General features: G+C 30.0%; 1 protein-coding gene across 5 annotated transcripts in view; it reads right to left on the bottom strand.

Moving 5' to 3' along the window:
- Positions 1-3,967: 3,967 nt before the first annotated feature.
- The window catches only part of Grik2 (glutamate ionotropic receptor kainate type subunit 2), a 639,398-nt gene continuing 623,039 nt past the window's right edge, over positions 3,968-20,326 (bottom strand). For 2 of the 5 annotated variants that reach the window (XM_005335886.4, XM_005335885.4), the window contains exons 16-17: positions 18,394-18,644; positions 3,968-5,677 (exon numbers count right to left, since the gene is read on the bottom strand). In XM_005335886.4, the coding sequence (XP_005335943.1) occupies positions 5,513-5,677; positions 18,394-18,644 (416 nt within the window). In that variant the 3' untranslated portion in view covers positions 3,968-5,512. Of the gene's footprint in view, positions 5,678-7,987; positions 8,123-9,632; positions 9,720-18,393; positions 18,645-20,326 lie in introns of those variants that run through there. The other 3 variants (XM_005335887.4, XM_005335888.4, XM_021733681.3) reach the window with 3 other exon arrangements.

Here is a 20,326-nt window from a genome sequence, read left to right on the forward strand (position 1 = left end):
CAAGTTAACCTTAAGGTTAACTATATTGAAATTGATAATGTTACAAGTCTGTGAAAGTATAATATTACTGAAATCTCTAGTTGCAGTGCAGGAAAACAGTGATTATCCTTTGTAAAGAGGCAGAGACACATTTGTTTAAAATATCTTTTAAATTAGGCTCATATTAAATGTGAAGACAAGATATAGTGTAAAGCAATACATTAAAGAGGATTCTTAAAATCTTATAGTGCAGGGGAGTTCACTAAGAGAGTAATGATTAGTAATAAAAGCATAAAATAAGGAGGACCTATTGAACATAGTTTGGAAATAACAGATATCTGCATTTGTTTACCCACTTTCACTTCTTGAAGCTTGCTCTCTACCAAATCAAAGCAAACTTCTAGGAATTATTTTTATTAATTTTTAAAAATTATTATTATTTTTAATTGGCACATAAAATTTACACTTTTTAAAGAAAATTTTGTACATATTTTTAAAAGTGATAAGCTGGGAGTCTCTAGGCTGGAAAATGCCAGATTCAGTTGAAAAGACTGTTTTAAACTTAAAATAAAGCAAGTGATCAATTAGTCATTCTGAAAGCAGAATACAGAGATCCCAACCTCTGTTACCTGACAGCTACTGGAATACTGGCAATCAGGGTCTTGAGCTATAGAGAAGAAATAAAATATTCTCAGGAGAATCTAACAGTCTTAGGAGGAAATCTGCAAAGACAGGGACATATTGAAGATTACAGCATAACAGGTCACCTAGATTAAGCTAGGACAATTTTAAATTAGGTAAGTATTCTCTTCCCAACTGGTCATACACAGAGAGCCTCTAAATCTGATTTTAGATGTTCTGAACTTGTTACTAAGATTTAACAAGCAAATATCTGAACAAAATCTCTAATATGGAAGACAGAAATCCAAATGAACAAACATAAAAAAAGCAACAGGGAAGAAAAGTCTTTTCAGGAAGAAGTGAATGTCTAAGAAATGAGACAAGATACCACAGTCATTATTCAACACCTCATAGAAATTAAAACATCTTGGCAGAAATGAAAAGCTCAGTATAACATCCAGAAGACAGAGGGAACTCAAATGAGAAGAGAGCAATGATTAATTTAGTCTCAAAAGTTCATGGGTTCCAATGTCAAAAAAGAGGAAAGAAAGAAAGAAGGAAAGAAAGAAAAAAAACTGAGAAAAGAAGGAAGGTGGGTATAGTCAAAGTAGTAGTTCAAATGTTTTCCTGCAGCTGAGGGACAACAGATGATAACCTGAAAAACTCACAAAGAACCTTGGACAATAAAGGATGGTAGAGACATGCCTGTGACTGAAATAATTCAGCATGCTAAAGAGAGAGAATATCAAACAATTTAAGAGAGAGTTTGTAAAAACCAAAGGATCATATACAAAGACCCAGGGAACTAAATGATTTCAGGTTTCCACAGAATGGAGAACTAAAAAATAAGAAAAAGAAAATTAAAATGGAGGGTGAAATAGTAGAATTTCTTTAGATTTATCTGGGAAAACAATTTCAGCTTAGAATTCTATAGGTAGGAAAACAACTATTTATGAAGATTTTTTTAAAAGCAGCATGAAACATGAAGTATCTACAAAAACAATTAACTTCTCAAGCACTCTTCTCTAGAAGTAACCAAAAGTACATAATGAATCAAAGTTAGAGAGGATACATGTTAGGGAAAACAAGATTTTTCACAGACCAGGGGAAAATTGAACCCCCAGAAAGCAAAAGAAGAGAGGGATCTTGAGATAATAATTCCTCTGCAGGTACAGAGAATGACCCTTTAGCTCATATTGGAACACAGTGACTCAAATTCTAGACACAGAGCTGTCATTAACCAAAATCCTCAATGTCAGTGTCATTCTATCTTAAACCTGAAGGCAAATTCTCAAGGTAAGCTTGGCCCATTGCTCTTCATACTTCATTTGAGTATTTTGCACACTAATGAAATTCTTGGACTTTTCACACTCTGTTCTTTAAAACAGATGGATACTCTTTTGTCTCTTGTGAAAATTTACACTGATTAAATTTACATCTGACAGTTGCCCAAGAGCCTCCATAAGCCTAGACTCAGAATATATACAACAGCCCACTCCTTCCAAAGTACAATTTTTGTTCCACACTCCAGTCAGGTGCCTTGATCTGCTACACATAAACATTGTATATACTCTTCTGAATATATAGTTTATTTCATAACCAACAGATATTAAAAAGTATCTTGGGGTTAAAATACTTTGAAATCATTAGTACTCAGCACATGCAGTCATTCAACAATAGCAATGTGTAATTTGTATTTAAAATAAATATGTATAGATGCAAATATACATGACTGAATTTTCCAATGTTTAAAACACTGCAGTCAATAAAATATCCATATCCATTTTATGCATCTATTAAATAGAATCTCCTTAGTAGTTAGAGTTATTCATAGGAAGTTATAGATATATCCACCTGTGCATTTATATAATTGGTGTTCTCATAGTAGTTCCAGTTAATTAGATGTGTTGTTTATGAATATAAATCTTTGTCATTTGCACCCTGGTTAGGATTGTACAGTTGTGGTGTATATGTCTCCATTCATTACCTCAAGTCACAGGTTATGCTGTTGACTAGAAGAAATACTCTCTTCCTCACTTTGCAATTTGCATACCATTCTTGAAAATAATGTTTACTCCAACACACTGCCTTCTCAGAGAGGAGACTTTCTTTTATTGTTTGAAATTTATTTTGAAAGTAATATTTCATTACAATTAAGATTATCTCATGTATGTATCAGTACCTAATGTAGGAAAATATCGATTTTGACCATATTATAGACACCTTTTAGGAAATTGAATAAAAAAATTATCCACTCTCTATAATCTGTATTATCTATAGAGTTAAAATGCAGCAAGTTATTAATAATTTTTGAAATTTACTAACTTAATAGAGAGTAAAATATCAAATTTTATTGAAAATACAAATAATCATTTTCTGACTACTTAAAAACTAAAGATGTGTACCTCCTGTCTACTCACTAAGATTGTTTAATATAATAAAAAATTGAAATTTTAAAATGCCTTAAATTCAAATTAAAATGTGATTGATGAAAAGTTTAACATTATCCAAAACTCAAATTTTGTTAAATATATTATTTGAGCTTGTTTACCAAGTAACTAAACAATAAGAGGTTTTAGAAATGATTTTTGAAATTCTCTAAAATTATATCTTAGAACAAAATTATCACTGAAATATAAACTTGAACTTAAAATAATCATAACACCAAAAAATTTTTAAAGCACTTGGGTTTTTAAATTTTAACTTAATTTAGATATTAGGCGATTTGATTATGTGACAATTTAGACTGAAGAAATGCTTCTCAGAGATTTTGTTCATTTATTTTCTGTCAGGGGCTCTAAATGTAATGTTCATTTAAAATTAAGTAAATTAATTAATCAGCAATATAAATGAAATTTTATGGATTGTGTTATCAAAAATAATAGAAAATAAATTATGATTAATGATTAAAACGATTCTACTAGTGTATTAAAATCTAAACTTCATCAAAATTATTAATATTGAATCTATTCCTTTCCCTTTGTTGAATTCCACTGGACTATTAATACACAAGAAATTCTTAAATTGGATATGAGCTAAACTTCAAATACCAGTGATCACTGTATAATCTTGTACAACCAATGAACATAGTCAGTATCCACTCACAGAAAGGGTCAGATTATGACTGTTATCTCTAGAATCACTAATTTTTCTCCTTTTAACTACTCTAAGCCTAAAAACTACATTACATCACAGTCCAGGTTTTCCTAAGTCTGAGTAGCTCCTTCTCCAAGCTTTCTTCTTGTCTTCAGGTGTTGGGAAGTGGCCATGTTTGATGACCTAGAAGGATTCAGAATGCGTACTTCCCTTAACACAGAGTATATGGTGCACATACTTATACATGCAAGAGAAAAATGAAAGTCAAAGCTGAAAGTAAAATGGACATAATTTTAATGTTTTTTTTTTTTTAATTTTGTGCATTGGATTCAAACAGCAAACTGTGTGCACTCAACTGTTATCACAATGTTGTCAAGAGGTCTGTGTCTTTTACCATTTTACACACAATTGTTCATTACAGCATGTTGTCAGTCTCATGGAAACCAGGGGTGTGGCATGGTAAGCAGTGGTGGTAGTGCACCTAGCTTTTATATTATCTAACTTGAAAATATTTCTCTTCTATGATTCCTTTTTCTTGATAAAAATAGTTTTCACCAAACGTTGGTGGTGCACACGCACTACCATTCATGCTTGACATCACACCCCTGACAGGAACACATGTTCTTATTTTGTTGATAAAAAGTATTACAAAAATTTCCATACAAAAACTATTTTCATAGAAATCTTGCATTTCCACAAATAAACCTGAACATTTTTTTGAAAAAAAACTGCTCAAGAATTTTGTTCATTTAACATTGTGACTGTATTGTTAAATGCAGTCCACTTCAAAGTTCTTTTCACATACTTTACTGTAGATGACAAGTCCCCTTTCTCTTATCATCAAGATCTGCCCAGACTCCATCAAGTTCATTTCTAACAGGAACAAGGGTTTGGATTGACGTATCTTAATGTTAGCATGAAAGCTTCTGCCTTCACATAACCAATCAATGTTGAGCCCTCCTTTACAAGTTCAGACAAAGATTGCAAAACATCATCCTTTCGACTCAGAAACAATGAATCAACTGTTGCATTTTTATTTCTGGTGTGGGGTTAGGGAAAGGGTATCAGGAGAATAAGTAGGGATCTGGTAGAGTTGCATGTTAAATCTCTTGTCTTGGTGAACTTAAGAAAAAAAATTATTGCCTTCATAATTGATATTTCTATCTCAATCAGCAACACAGACTATCAGAAAAAGAAAAAAAAAAGAAAGAAAAACAATTGATGAAGATCTGCTTTATATTCCACTTTCCATGGAATTCAGATGTGTTTTGCATTACATTTTTTTCACATCCTATAAACACATGTTGTTTATTCAGACAATAATACTGAGTAGTGGGGGCTAGTAACAATCACTTCTATTATCTGGCTGCTCAGAAGACTGTACTGTTTCTTGTTACACTACAGTTTTTGCTGATTCCAAGTATTTTTATTCTTAAAGACTTTTTTCTACTGGTTACCCTGTTGGGCATTGACATTCCATCTCCTGGTAACAGATGGGCTTCAAAAGAACCTGTAATTGCTCACTGGACTGCATTTGAAACCAGCCACAAAATGCGCATGTAACATTCACTCAGAAGAAGGGAGGAACCCATGATAAACAGTGTAACCCCGTGTAACTTGGTTGATCCATGATGCTTGTAAATCAAGTCTGATCATTGTAACTGCTTAGATCACAGAGTCTCTAGTTCATAGACACAGCGGCATGAGGTAACTCATTTTATTTTGCACAGGTTGCATATTTCCACAGGAAACATTCTCGCTAAATTGCTTGGAAAAAAAGACGACAGTTTGTGCTTGGGTGTTTGGCCTCCCAGCTTTATGCCATGGTTTCTTTACCTGGCAACCTTCTGTCGTTAAATGTGTGCATGTTGATAACTTCTTCTGTTTTCACAATAACTGGGGCCTGTGGCTTGTGTTTTAGACGACGCTGGCACTTCAGGGACATCCTCAGTTCTTCTACCATAGCACTACAGAAGGATCTCTACAGAAAAACACAGAATATTTGAATATTACAAAACAGACAAATTGTAAATTTCCAGAAACAATATTAAAATCCATCTCAATAGACTTGCCAATTTAGCAGACTCAAAGGTTTGAAATTTTTCATTATAAAAGTTATAACAAATTTTTACAGTGTTAAGATACAACATATTATAATTAAAATATGCCATCAAAGTGGGCTAGTTTATATCCACCTGATACAGAAAAGAACTCTCAGCTAGTAATGTATATAATTCATATCTATTGAAAAAGATTTTCTGATGACATATATAAAATTGATCAGTATAAAATAAAAATCTAGCTTAAAATTTAAATTCAAACATACATAAATCTGCACCAGAAATCCATTCTTGACAGTTAAAAGGTAAACAATATAGAAGAAATGTACTACTTTTCAGATCACAAGATGAAATATGTAAATTTTCTGTAAACATTGACTCTTCATTATGCATCTCAAAACAACAAAAATAGCACTCACACAGACAAAGCTATGAAAATAATTTCTAGTATTTAATTACATTTTTGTGACTTTACCTATAAAATATGAATGGTGATTAGAAACAAATGTGATTTAATTATGAAATGACAAATTGTAACGTGTTAAACATCTATGAACAAATATTATCTTTGTTTTGTCATGAACAACTTGACAACTGAGAGCTGAAAATAATTTATCCCATGAGAAATAAAAATGACCCAATATTTTTTTTTCTTAATTCCATCTTATTTGTAAAAGATTTTCTAGATATTCTGTATATCTGGGGAATCATTATCACAGCTCCTCAGAATTCCATTACAGAGTTGTATACATGAAACAAAATTTGGTTAGTTTCTTTCTCCACTTGATTGAGATATTTATGTGTTAGTTACACTCAAATCAGATAAACCAACTGCAGCATATCATAGTTGAAACTCAAATTAGGCTCTTTTTGTATAAGAACCAAAAAAATCTAGACATCAACCAAACATTGACAAGTACAAAAACAGTTACAGAACTGTAAAAAAGTGATATGAAAACATGATGAAATAAACCTAATCAAAAATGCATGTGAAGACCTGTTTGTTGCATTAGGTATTTCTACCTTGCTGTTTCTTAATTTAGACTACTTCTAAGAGATATAGAATAAAAATTTTAGCACACATATGTCTGACGTTCTTAAAATTTGCATCCATGGTCTTTTGTGACACTTTAAACAATACATTAGTTAGGCCTGTACATGAGAGACACAGTAAATCAGAGGGTAAGTGACTTCCTGTCATTCACACCATCTTCTACAGTGTATCCAAGTTATGAGATTTTTGACACCTTTTTATTCATCTGTGTCTATATCCTCATTTTTATCTGATAAGTTCCTTAAATAACTTACTTACTGGCCTTCCTAAGTGTGTGTTTACTATATTCCATCTGTAAGGGCTCACAGTTGCCAGGATAATCTACATATTTAACCATAAATTATTAACAACATTTTCTCCTGTAAGAAACAGGTCAAATCATGTCTCCCATTGTGACTTCTCTGATTCAGCCCTCTCCCCATTTCCCCATCTTCCCTCGCCCCAACTTCTCCCTTTCTCTGTCTACACAGCCTTCCCTATTTGTACCACCACAACTTTTCTCCTTTGCTTCTTCTTGCTCTGTTATCCTGTTTCTGTTTTTCATTTTTATAAAACTACCACTTTATCCCTTAGCTCAGGACATGACTCAGATATTAGTTTATCTAGGAAACCCTTTCCACAGGCTGAATATTTTCACTCAATTTAGTTCTATTCTCCAGTATTTTGTACTCATTTTTATGCTTTTCTATCAGGCCTCTAGGTCTCCTATGCATCATTCACGCTGAACTGTAAAGAGCAGAGAGCAATTTCTTATGGCACTGCTTGTACACACACGTGTTCTTTAAGTGCTGATCTAATTAACAATAGCAACCTAATTAATTATTAACAACAATAACTACACATGGCCCTAATATTTTAACTCTTATTTAACAGTTTTTCTGATTTAATTGCTTAAAACTTTTTCACATTTAGAAGCTTAACGAAACCAAATGTAAAACTTTGGCATTTGTTAAATAACATAAAATTAGTAAAAATGTTAATTTATTATCACTGAAAATGGGTGATGATTAAATGTTATCCATAAATTTCCCATTAATTATAGTCACTAACATTCATTATTTATTATTTGTTAAAATAAACAGTTCTGAAATTCATGAATTATACATCTATTAAAGGACTTCTATGGCACCTGCCAGCCAATGTATGGACACAGTGTTTCTCATTGCTTAATACCTACTATTAGATGTATTTATTAAGAACATGATGATAATGATGATGAAGATGATGATGATGACAACACTGCAGAAATGGAAAAATCTGACTCCAAAAGGGGGAGAAATACATAGTCTTGAGGTAATTTAGTCTTGGCTCTCTGTTGAAACATTTAACAGAAGAATGGATTAGATAACGTGACAGGCTCAGACCTTGATCCCATTACCCTTAAAATGTTGTAGGATGTGAAATACGGAATTGTTTGAATTAATATTTTTGTTCAAATGCACCAAATTCCCCCAACACTGACTAATTTGTATCACCTTTTTTTGGCAGTCTCAATTTTCAGGCATTTTGATTACATTAGTTTCAAAGCAGAAAAGGCGGAAATATTATTTTTTTGTCTGTACTAAAGAAGTAGACTAAGCAACCAATTTTCTTAGGAAATAATCTTATAAGTGTCATATACATGCAACTACAAATGACTCAATTTTATTTCTAGTAAATTCAATAATTGGTACCCTATGTTTACCTTAGAATATAAATGAAGACATAAAACTAAAAAGTAATTTCATGAAATATCAGATTTTAAGACTAATATAAAATGTAGGCAAAACCTGTTCCAATCTAAGATCAGAATAGTTTATCTTTTATACTTTTAAATTATCTTAAGTAATTATAGTTACCAATTTAGAAACAATCTCAAAATTATAAACCTGTAACCCACCTTTATCATTTTAGACTTCATTTATTTTACAAAGCCATTATAAAGTGAAAATTTTAGTGAAGCAACCTTTAATCAACCAATGGTCTTGATTGTATAATGTCAAAATATCAACTTTATTAATCTTCTCTCTAAATAAGCTGAATTTTGCCAGTTCCTTTTTGATCTATCAGTATAAGATTACCTGAAAAATAGTTTTCCTTTAGGTTACAAATAAAATTACTGTGAAAAGATAGGTTCTTATCTCATCGAGAGATTATTTCAAATCCATCATGAAACTTTTGACATCCTTTCAATTTCAGAAAGATTTTGGAATCAACAGAACAAATTAAAGGCATTTAATGATATCATAAAGTATGACTTAGTTGTTTTTAACTAGGGTATACATCTTATTTTGTTTAGTTTTGGTTTGGTTTTTGTTATAGTTCTGTAATATAAATTCCCTATCTTGATCTGTGTATATATCTAAAATTGAAATCACATAGTTTTGTGAAATGTCCTTATTGTATGCTGTCAGAAAGTTACTATAACGTTTACATAAAGCTTTAACTTGTTATCATTCAATAGAAACAGATTTTTCTACTTCCCAAGAGTGTTTAGAATTTTTAAGTTTTTTTAAATTGAACTATGAAATAGGCTTTACAAAAATCATGTGCACTTTACATGAGTTTCCCAAGTTATCATAAAGAATTAGTAGGAGGAAAGAATAAGAGAAATAAATGAAGCAAGGAAGGAGTGAAGGAGACAGGGAGGAAGAAATAAGTGTAGAGAAATACCAGAGGGAAAACTATTTTGCCTGTAAATCACTTCTTCTCAGGGGTGGAAACCCATGCATTGTGTCCTTACATAAGGGAAGTCCCTTAGAGTGAAAACAGCAATGAAAATGTTTCTCCACATTAATGTAACAGACTACAAAAAGAAAAAAGAAAGGCACAAGGATACTAACCATTATTAAAAACCTCTTTTAGTAAGTTTCAAAAGTTTACTAAACAGTGTCTGGATGGTATGGTGGCACTAACCAAATAGAAGATTCCTGAAAATGAAAATTTAAATCTTTGAGCTGTTAGCATGTATAATTGCATTAAAATAAGTAAAATTCTTTACAAAATTTACTAGATCGAATGAAGCAAACTGTATTTACATTTCTCATTCTTCAAATAATAAATGCCTAGAAACTTTTAAAAGTATGAAAGTGGTTAATTTACATTGATTTTAAAGCCCTAACTTGTATTTTGAGTATAATAAAAACACACATAAATAGTCCACTGATACATGTGCACTTAAGTGGCTTCATAAAACACCATTGTTGGTATTTCAGAATAACTTAACTTTCCAATTTATAGATATATGAAAACATGATGTCACAGCTTTTGGAAAACAGATATTTTAAACATTAGAATTCTAGCTATAACCACACTCCATATTGAACACTGTCATAAAATTTATTATTAAGTTAAAACCAGAAACTGCAGAAAAATTACAAGTTTGATGTTTTTAACTCTTAAGCTCATCATTCTCATGTTAAATTAATGTATTTGTTTATCACCTAAACAAATAATCATAAAGTATATGTTACTATCAAGTCTTTATTAGTGTTTGTTTTTAAGAATGAAACTATTTTATGTGTCTTGCTATCCTATTTCTTAAGAGAATTAACTAAATCATTCAGAATGATTTACAACCATTTTTTTCATATAGTTATTTTTTGAATCCCTGTGAAAATATCTTTGATCTGCTATATCAGGTTTTGTAATTAATCTAATAACATATACCAGCATATGACAACCAAACTGTTCCATTTTGTGGTTTTCATTTAAAATTTTTTAACCAGTTATGGATAATCAATACATTCTTGACACTTTCCACTTAATTTCTGTCCCTACAAGCCATTTGCTATAGAAACATGAATTGTATGTAGTAGATGCAAATCAAAATAGTTACTGTAATCCATTACAGAAAATTATATCACATTAAATAATAACTAAATAAATAACTAAAAGGGAATAAAATGTATAGAATATTTCATATAGTATTTATATGAATATTAGTGTATTAAATCAGAAAACAAATATCATTTAATGTGACCCATTAAATTTTTCCTATTGATTTATACTATTTTTAACTGGTAACCTTTTAAAGTTATCAAACAGCTAATGCTGTATATCAAAAGTCTGAATTGACCTAAGGCTATATGAAGCAAAGAGAGATGATAAATGAATTGTTAAAACACTCATGTTCAAAAATATAAAGCAACTTTGATCTTGATATTAGTTTTATTGTAGCTATGATTTTGAAAAAGTTATGCTATTTACATAAGACTTACAGAGTCAGAAGGGACTTTATGTGTAAGGTTTGTAGAGACCCTATTGCTTAATCAATGTAATTCTATAATAAGAGAAACTAAAACTTAAGTATTTAAGTTGTACCTATAAGCACACAGCTAACATCAAAGTTAAGACAGGAACCTTAATCTCTTAACATTCATTATATGAAAGCTTTATTATATGAGGCAGCCTCATTAATGATGATTTCATTCTTAGTTGATCTTTTTGCTTGGATTCTTTTCCTATTAAATGTTAAATTATTTGCATACTAAATTATATAGCAAACAGAAAAAAAATACAGAAAAATGAAATGTATATCTTTCTGAGTAAATCAAATGACAAAGCATGTTATGTTTTAGCCTGGATTATTTTACAATGGTAAACATAGCCAAAGATTAAAATATTCTAAGAAGCCTTGACTTAAGAAAAGTTACCCAATATCTTCATATCATATTTGCAAATACAGTGAGACTAGGAAAAATAAATCTTCATTATACATTTTCATACTTCCCTATTTTAGCTAGAAAAATCAATAAATAAGGTCTGGCTAGATTCAAAACAACTTTAGTTAATACACCAGTGAAATAAATAAATTTATTTTTTAAACTAATACACAAAAACATAAAAATTGTATATATTAACGGGTAATGTGATTCATTGATATACATATATCATGGGACGTTTAAGACAGTTAAACACATCTCCTCAAACATTTCTCATTTTTTTAATAATGAAAACATTCAAAATCCTTTCTTCTAGCTTTTTGGGATGTACAGCACTTCCATTGTTTCCCCTAATTATCCTATTATAAAATAGCATACCAGAATATTTCACTCTTGTTTTTAATTTAATACCCAATGATCAACCTCTTCTCTCCCCATTTTCCCTCTGACTCTTTGCAGGCTCTGAAAACCACCATTCCACGCTCAGCTTCTAAGAGAACAAGGTTTTTATATTCCACATACAAGTGAGATCATATGGTATTTGCCTTTCTGTGGTCTGCTTATTTTACTTAAAAATGAAATCAAGTTCCACCTTTGCTGTCAAAAATGATAGGATTTCACACCTTAATTCCTAATGCACTTCCATTATAGGTTCATAATCTGATTTATTTAATTTTCAGAAAGTAAAGAAAGGCTAAACCAACTTTAAACTTGATTAAAACAAGGTTGAATTGTGCTCTCATGTATTTCTAATTCTAAAACTATTTATTTATAGTTTGGAAAATGAAATAATTAGACAGTGCCTATAATCTAAGGCTGCAATCTGTTTATTTTATTAAAACTCCTAATCTATAGATTGTCTCAGTGCAACTTCAAGGGAAAATAAACAATAAAAAATAGTTAAATAATCACCTTCATTGTGTATAGTATGAGATAATTTAAAGCGTTAGACTAAGCATCATTGACCTTGAGTAACATATTTGACCTTTGAGACACTATCCTCCTCTGCACAATATAGGTAATGACATTTTCATGGCTCTTTGGATAGTTTTGTACTCAAGTGACATTGACATGCATGTCAAAAAGCCTAAAGTCGGGCTGGGGCTACCGCTCAGTGGTAAACTGCTTGACTCTCATGTGTGAGGCACTGAGTTTGATCCTCAGAACCACATAAAAATAAATAAAAATATTGTGTGTCAATCTATAACTAAAAAGAAAAAAAAATAAACAAAAAACTAAAGTCATTTATAAAAAAAATATGATAGCAAAATTGTCATTTGTCAAGCTACAATCTCAGTTTTAGAACATCACTTGCAGGGATAAATAAAGACTGCATCATCATAAATAGTTGACTTGAAAATCCTTTAGCTGAAAGAAGATTAGTAAGTTAAATACATACAGAAATATTATTTCCAAGTATCTCATATTTACATATAAAGACATTTTTAAAAACCATCTAGTTGGTCTTTATATAGATCATTAAAGGAAATTGAAAGACACTCTGCCTCAGACAAAGTGACATAAAAACAATACTAGTGGAAATATTGGTCCAAGTTTATTTACAACATTTAACTTTTAAAGAACAACACATTATATAGTTAAATATTCTTCTATTAAAAATCAACTTAAAGCTTTTAATTTCTGAAAATTTAAATGCATTTAAAATTTCTTGCACCACCAAATTTAATTAATGAAAAGTGCAGATATATTGCATTGTGTAAGTAGACATCACTGAGAAAAACATAAACAAACAAAATCTTTATTGATCATTTATAACACAGTTTGAATTACTGTAACTTATTCAATAAATGGGTTCTTTAAAAAGAACTGTTTCTGTAAACACTAATTCTTCAACATACAGAAAGCAATTTGTATATAGAAACTTGTTTTAATTCTTTGGCTTCTATAAAATACAAATTCAGGGAACTTTGAAATGCATTTTCCTAATGGACAATTTTTCACTCAGGATCCATTGTCTTGCAAGTTTTAACTAAACCACTCTGATTTTCTCCTATCACTCCATACAGTGAAAAGTTTGATTTATTTGTGCTTCTACTTCTCTGATTTATAGTAAGTAATCTTCTACATATTTTATTCAACTACAAACAAAAACATTCTGGGTGCCCTACAAAAACTTGTTTTGGACTGTCAATACCAGAAAAATATCATTTTTTGGAGATTATCTTGGATAAGATTCTCCAGCGATCTATAATAACAACAACTGTATTGACTGAAACCAGCTATGCCCTAAGAAACAACTATTAGTCATAGATATAATACTGTATACTTCAACCATCTTAGAAAGATAGTAGCACAAATATATGTGCTCAAGATATCTATCTTACCAGCTCACTATCAAAGCAACTATTTATTTATTTTATTTCCCAGATTATTCACTGTATTTAGTGTAAATAAATATGATAAAATAGTAAATATTTGGGGCACATTTTGAAGGTGTTTTTGTGTCAGAGGACTCAATAACTCATGGCCAAGACATTCAATAAAAACAATTTGTACAATTAAATTTATTTTGTTAAGTAGGGAATACAGTATTTTTGTATGTATATCAGGCTAAAATGTATCAATCTATATGTATATGTTACTATTCTAGCTGAAAGTCAACATAAGACATAGTTGTGGATATTTTTTAAAACAGGACATTAATTTTGTAAAAATAAGAAATTTTAAACATAAATTAATGAACCATAATTAAGTTACAAATAATTTTATAAAGATTCAAACTATTACAATATACTTACAAAGCTAGTATGTTACCATAAGTACCATAGAAAACTGTTTTGTTAAGCAGCTTGTTTCAATTATAAGTATATAAGGACATAAGGACATAATGAGACCTATTCAACAAATCTATGTACCTAAAATGTACTGATCATTGTGTGAGGTATAGGACTAGTTCTTGGATTGTTTACTCCAATTCAATTGTTACAATCTTACAGAGCAACATATTTACAATCAAGGAAAAGTTAATACCAAAATAAAATTATATAAAATGCACATGTTGATTGGTTACTTTTAAAAATATATTCAGACAAGAAAAACTTTTGAGCATTCCTCCAAATAGTCCAATTGGAAAAAATCAGAAAAAATACTTATTTATTTTAAAAATGTGAATAAATAAAAATCAATGTATCTTTGATGCTTTAATATTTGCATCAAAATTAAAGTCTGTATTATACGAATTATTGTATACCATCTATGGTTATTTGAAAGCAATGCAATTCATGTTTGTTTATTTTTATACTCTCTATATTTCCATTTTAGTCCCTGTTTTCATTTTTAATTTGATTTGTTTTAATATAATATTGTGTTTTTCTTTTTGTGGTGCTAGGGATTGAACTAAAATGATACTTTTATATACTAGCCTTAATTATCAGCTTGGAATTATGAGAAAAGCTATGGTTATCAAGAATTGTTTTCAATAATATTTTATAACATAAAAGTCATATAAGATATTTTATTTCCATCTTTAAACAATAAAAGTTATTGATGTAATTTCATCATCATCATTACCATTAAATGTAAGACTGATATGTAAATATATTACATAATCATAAATTTGATTCATAAAGTTCATATTCAACTATGCTGTCTATACATTATATATGACACACTATTCAGATAGAGACAGGGAAGTTGATTTTTTTTTAATACTGAAATGCTATAGATCAAAACAAGAAGAAAGAAATTTAGTAAGGAGAAATGTGATGAGCATGCAATTTGAGCCATAACTGTGACTAGTACATTCTTGTTTACATTCAATGTGCAAAGAAATTCATTGCAGATTTGTCTCTTAATAAATATTTATTGAATGAATAAGTAATTTCACAACAGTTTACCTTGTTTTTAATTATAAAAATTTTAGGTTAAAACACCCATTATGGTAAATTTAAGTAAATTGTGAATTGCTATATGGATTCATGAATATTTTATGATGAAAACCAGGAATATGTTATAGCTAATTTTAATAAATTAAGTAAGGTGTTAAATATCTTTTAGGCTGGATTACAAAGCCTAACAGATTTCAAGAAAAATGAAGAATTGAGCTCTTGAACACAATTTATCACAATAAATAGAATGAGTCACCTCCAATAAATCAATAATCAATGTACTAAAATTTTCTCTATGATATACTTTTAAAATATCTTACTGGAATCAATTTCATCATGAACTTAAATGATTGATAGAATTATGCCATGAGGCATTATTCAAGATCTTTGAGATACAAAGAAAAGAACAAGTTCTTGTCCAAAAGGAAATAACAGTTTACCAGGGAGAAAAGTGCCCCACACAGAAACAATAAAGCTAAACTCGGTAGTATGATTAGAAATAATGAAGATGTTCATAGAATTTATAGATAAAAGATATCTACACTTAATTCCAGAAAATTATTTAAAATGAGAAAAATAGCTTTCCAACATTTCAACAGGGGATGAATGTTGGAGGACGACTGGACCTGAAATCAGCCAAGCAAAAACATAAAATGTACAGGCCATATTGTTTTCATTGCAACAGAAATTAAAAACCCACCTCCATCTTGTAGATACAAGCCATGCCTTATGCCCAAACCCATTAAAACTATTGATTAGGGAACAGGTCTAGACGATTTAATCCCTAACCTAAAATGATTGGTGGGAATTTGCAAGGTAGAAAACTGGACAAGTTTTTTCTAGTGAAAATACAAAATATGATCTTGTAAATTGAAAAAATAGTGCAATTAGAAGAAATATACACATTGGAGAAGTCAAAGATGAAACTACAGCAGAAGCCAGGGAAGGATCTGAATCATCACCAGTGCTGAGGTAGAAAATCTGGATTTCCCTAGGGGAGTTATATGGCGGCCCTGTGCAAGCATGGGCTGTGAGATTGCAGTACCCAGTCTGTGCTGAAATAAGAACTATTGTTCACATCCTTCCCAGTATAATGATACTGCCCCATCTGTCTCAGGTTTAAAAAAAATTAATTTCCTTTTCCTAATTTTTAGAAAGTCATATATGTCCACAGAATATCAAAAATTCTGCTTGGCATCTGAAAAATTCAACTGAATTAATTACATATAGTAACAATAAAGGGAGTTTATTTTCAAAATTAAATCACTTTTCTCTTTGTTTTTGTTTTCAAAAGAACTTTTTTTTTTCTTTTTTTAGTGTTGTTTTGGAAAACAACTTACGTATATCAAATGAACAAGACACCTAGAGATAAGGACAATAGAATAACACATATGTCCGATTTAATTTGTCTATTTTATTTTAATGTTAAGTTATAACTTAAAGAAAATAATTACATATGAATGATTTGAAGTTCCAATTAGAAAACCCAAGTTCCTTCTATAATTTTGTTCATATTTTAAGCATTAAATAACCAAATATCACATTTATTCACAAATTATAATGACAAGAATAAGTGATGAGTTAATGGTTTTTTTTTTTTGGTTAGTCTTTGGATTTAATTTTAAAACTCATTTTTATACCAGAGAAAGGTTCATAATAAAAAAACTGTATTTAGTCATTATTAGTCACACAGGTACAAAAAATATTTGATTTTTCAAATCAGCAGAAATAGTCATTCTTAATGTTGTTGAGGGAAAATATCATGATTTTCTGAAATTTTAAAGGTTCATAATTGGCTACTTTAGTCACAGGCAGAATGAGCTTATAAATATTCATTTATTAAAAACATTATTTGTAAGTTTCAAAAACTGTAGTCAAATAAATATGTGAAAACCATATCCAAATTCCTGATTTCAGAAAGGGGACAGTTGTCATAACAATAAACAAAAGAAAGATAGTTTCAACTATGTTTTCAAGATCAGTTTTAAAGATATTAGTATTTCAAAGAATTTTAACAGAATATATTTCACTTGTATTATGGTATGACATTATTTTTAAATACCACTTTTCATTCTTTGTATTTACCAATAAATGTTCATTAACCTTTCAAAAATTAAAGAGACCATAACTTTACTCTAACATAGGTGCTGAACTGAAGACCTAAGAGTTGTTGAATTTTATTAAAAACACAAAGGTCCATTTGCAAAAGACTATATACACAAAGTGCTGGAAGACTTAAAAATATTAGTTATTTCGGGTCCAGAGCTATAACCATACATACAAAAAGACACCTGGAGTGATTTTTCAAATATTCTCTGTCATATTTACAATTATAGAACTAGAAATAAAAACTGTAAATGAGGTCACAAACTTCTCAAGAATAGAATACAAAAGCACTTATACAAATGACTAAATATATTAAAATGAAAAGAAAAAAATAGTCTCAATATATTTGAGATTATACATATATTCTTATAAAGACTCCAACACAAGTCAGGAAAAAGACTTGTTAATAATAATATATTAATAATAATATTAATATATTAAGTGGCAAAAAAGAAACCATGATATTTCCAAATATTCATTAATACAGGAAAGTTAGTTAAAATGTCTACAATGCAAGCTAAGGTTTTTTAACTATAAATTTATTTTGTTAACTATGTCCAAATAAAAATTCACATCTCTATCTCAAAACTCTTAACTAGTATTATACATTTTTATCTGCAGAGTGCTTTTCTTAATAATACAATTTATAATTTTCATTAACTGTAACCTTCTATTAATCTAACTGCAATGAACTTTAAGCAACAAAATTTGTCCTTAATTCAAATTCCAAAAATATGGGAATAGCTATTCTGAAGTTGCCTATAATTAAATATATTACAATGAAATTAAATTTTGTGAGGGTGATCATGAGTCTTTTTGTGAAATATTTTATATTTCACAAAATGCAATTTTTATATGATAAATGACAGACAATTAACAGCCACAGTTCTAAGCACTACCCTTGGTTGTCAAGATCAAAAAGTTTTTCATTTGTGTTTTATTATAACAAAAATAAGTGTTTTAAATTGCAAAAATGTGACATTTACCTTTTCCAATTGAGCGTTTTTTTTGGATTTGTATAAAAACTCTCCCACTGCCACAAAAACTGAGAGCACCAAGCCGGCTGCCAGAACAATGAAGATGCCACCAATATTTTGAACCCCTAGGGCACTGGCCTCTTTGCTTTCTTCCTCTGGGCAACCATTGCCCCTCCACCACTTCTCCTTCATCATATGCAGCTTGCCTTCTTCTTGCAGCTGAAGAATTGCTATGGTGATTTTATCTCTGTATGGAGAACCTAAGAAAGGAGAGGACATGTTAATCATTCAAGGAACACAGAATTTCATAACTAAAGGTTAGCAAGATGAGAGGAAAGCAGACATTTTTCCAAATGCTTGAGTGTGCATATATTCATTTTCAGTAGAGAAAATCAACTGGGAAAAGATAATAGAAGTTTAATGAGATAAATAAAACAGAAAGCCTTTCTAGATTTTGCAGGATACATGAATTTTGCTAAGAAATTTCTCTATTTTATAAGCTGACAGCACATAGCATTGGAAAATAAATCAAACAGTAAGAAAGAATTCACAAAAGGAAAAGGTAGAGTGACAAAGATGTTTAGTTCACATCTAAGAATGGTTCTACAGTGAAGTCAGAGCATTGTTAAGTCAGTAGTTTTATTTTTAGGAAGGTAGGTAAATTATTTTTCTCAATATGAAATTAAATAGTTAAAGGTAGTAGTGATGAACAAACCGTATCCAATCATTCAATATTTTGCAGATAATGGGCATACAGTTTTATTTGCTACTTGATGTGAATTAAAAAAGTCGCAGGTTATATAGAATTGGATTATTTGAAATTCATTATGGAAATGTAATTCATAATTCATAGACTCACTGACTTGATATTGTAAAGTATTTTTGATTGTTTGTCATTTTGTGCTTTGGAGAAAAATGTTCTTTTCAGTGGAGGCAATGTGGCATACGTCTGTAATCCCAGTGACTCCAGAGGCAGAGGCTGAGGCTGAAGTATGAGGTCTCCCTCAGCAAGTGAGACCCTTAGCAATTTAGTGAGATTCTGTCTCAAAATAAAAAATTTAAAAGGACTGGGGATGCAGCTCAGTGGTAAGCATATCTGGATTCAATTCTGAGTGTAAAAAATTTTTTTCATTTAGAATTCTGCTTTTAAAGATATATGTTAATCTGCATTAGCAATTACTTGGTAAATATTATTTGACTAATTGAATGCCTAGAAGCAGAAAAAAAATTGAACTGCATGCATCTTTCAAAATCTGACCCAAGAAATTGGACTTATTGCATGCATTCTCCCATCCAGAAATAGCTTGCTTCTAAAGTGTAATTTTCTTTGCTAGAACACTATACTTCACATTCCATTTTTTTTCAGCACAAATTCACCCATCATGTTTTTCTACTTATATAAAAATACTAAACATTTCAGCTTTATTCAATGCTGCCTGTGATTATATGTGTAAATATATCTACATTCATAGATCTTTCTTTGCAAGATGAGGTAAAGTAAAAGCAAAGATGAATTGTAGCATGTTAAGTGTGTTGAAAATGTTGAGGTAGTGAAGATCTTTCAAACACAACTGGTAAGCTATTTCTTTAACACAATACTTTACTCAAAAGAGTAGAAAAGCCTATGGTTTCTATAAAACTTTTTTCATGGTTTTTCTTTAAAAAGGCTATTATTCATCTTTGTAATTGGAACTGTCTCTGCAATTTTTATTATGGAATAAATTCCAAGTATAATAAAGGAATTCCTGTTCCAGTTTCCTTCCTATGCTCTTTTTCAAATACTACTCAAATTCCAATGCTCAGTGGGAATTCTGCCTACCGCCCCCATACACTCTTCAAATTTTAGTGTATTACTCCATTCTGCTTTCTACTTGGAACAGTTAGGTACTGGACAATTAATTTAAGTAATCTACTGTTATTATTAATAACCTGTCTAAATGGA

The sequence above is a fragment of the Ictidomys tridecemlineatus genome, chromosome 8, assembly GCF_052094955.1.
Source record: "Ictidomys tridecemlineatus isolate mIctTri1 chromosome 8, mIctTri1.hap1, whole genome shotgun sequence".
NCBI lineage: Eukaryota > Metazoa > Chordata > Mammalia > Rodentia > Sciuridae > Ictidomys > Ictidomys tridecemlineatus.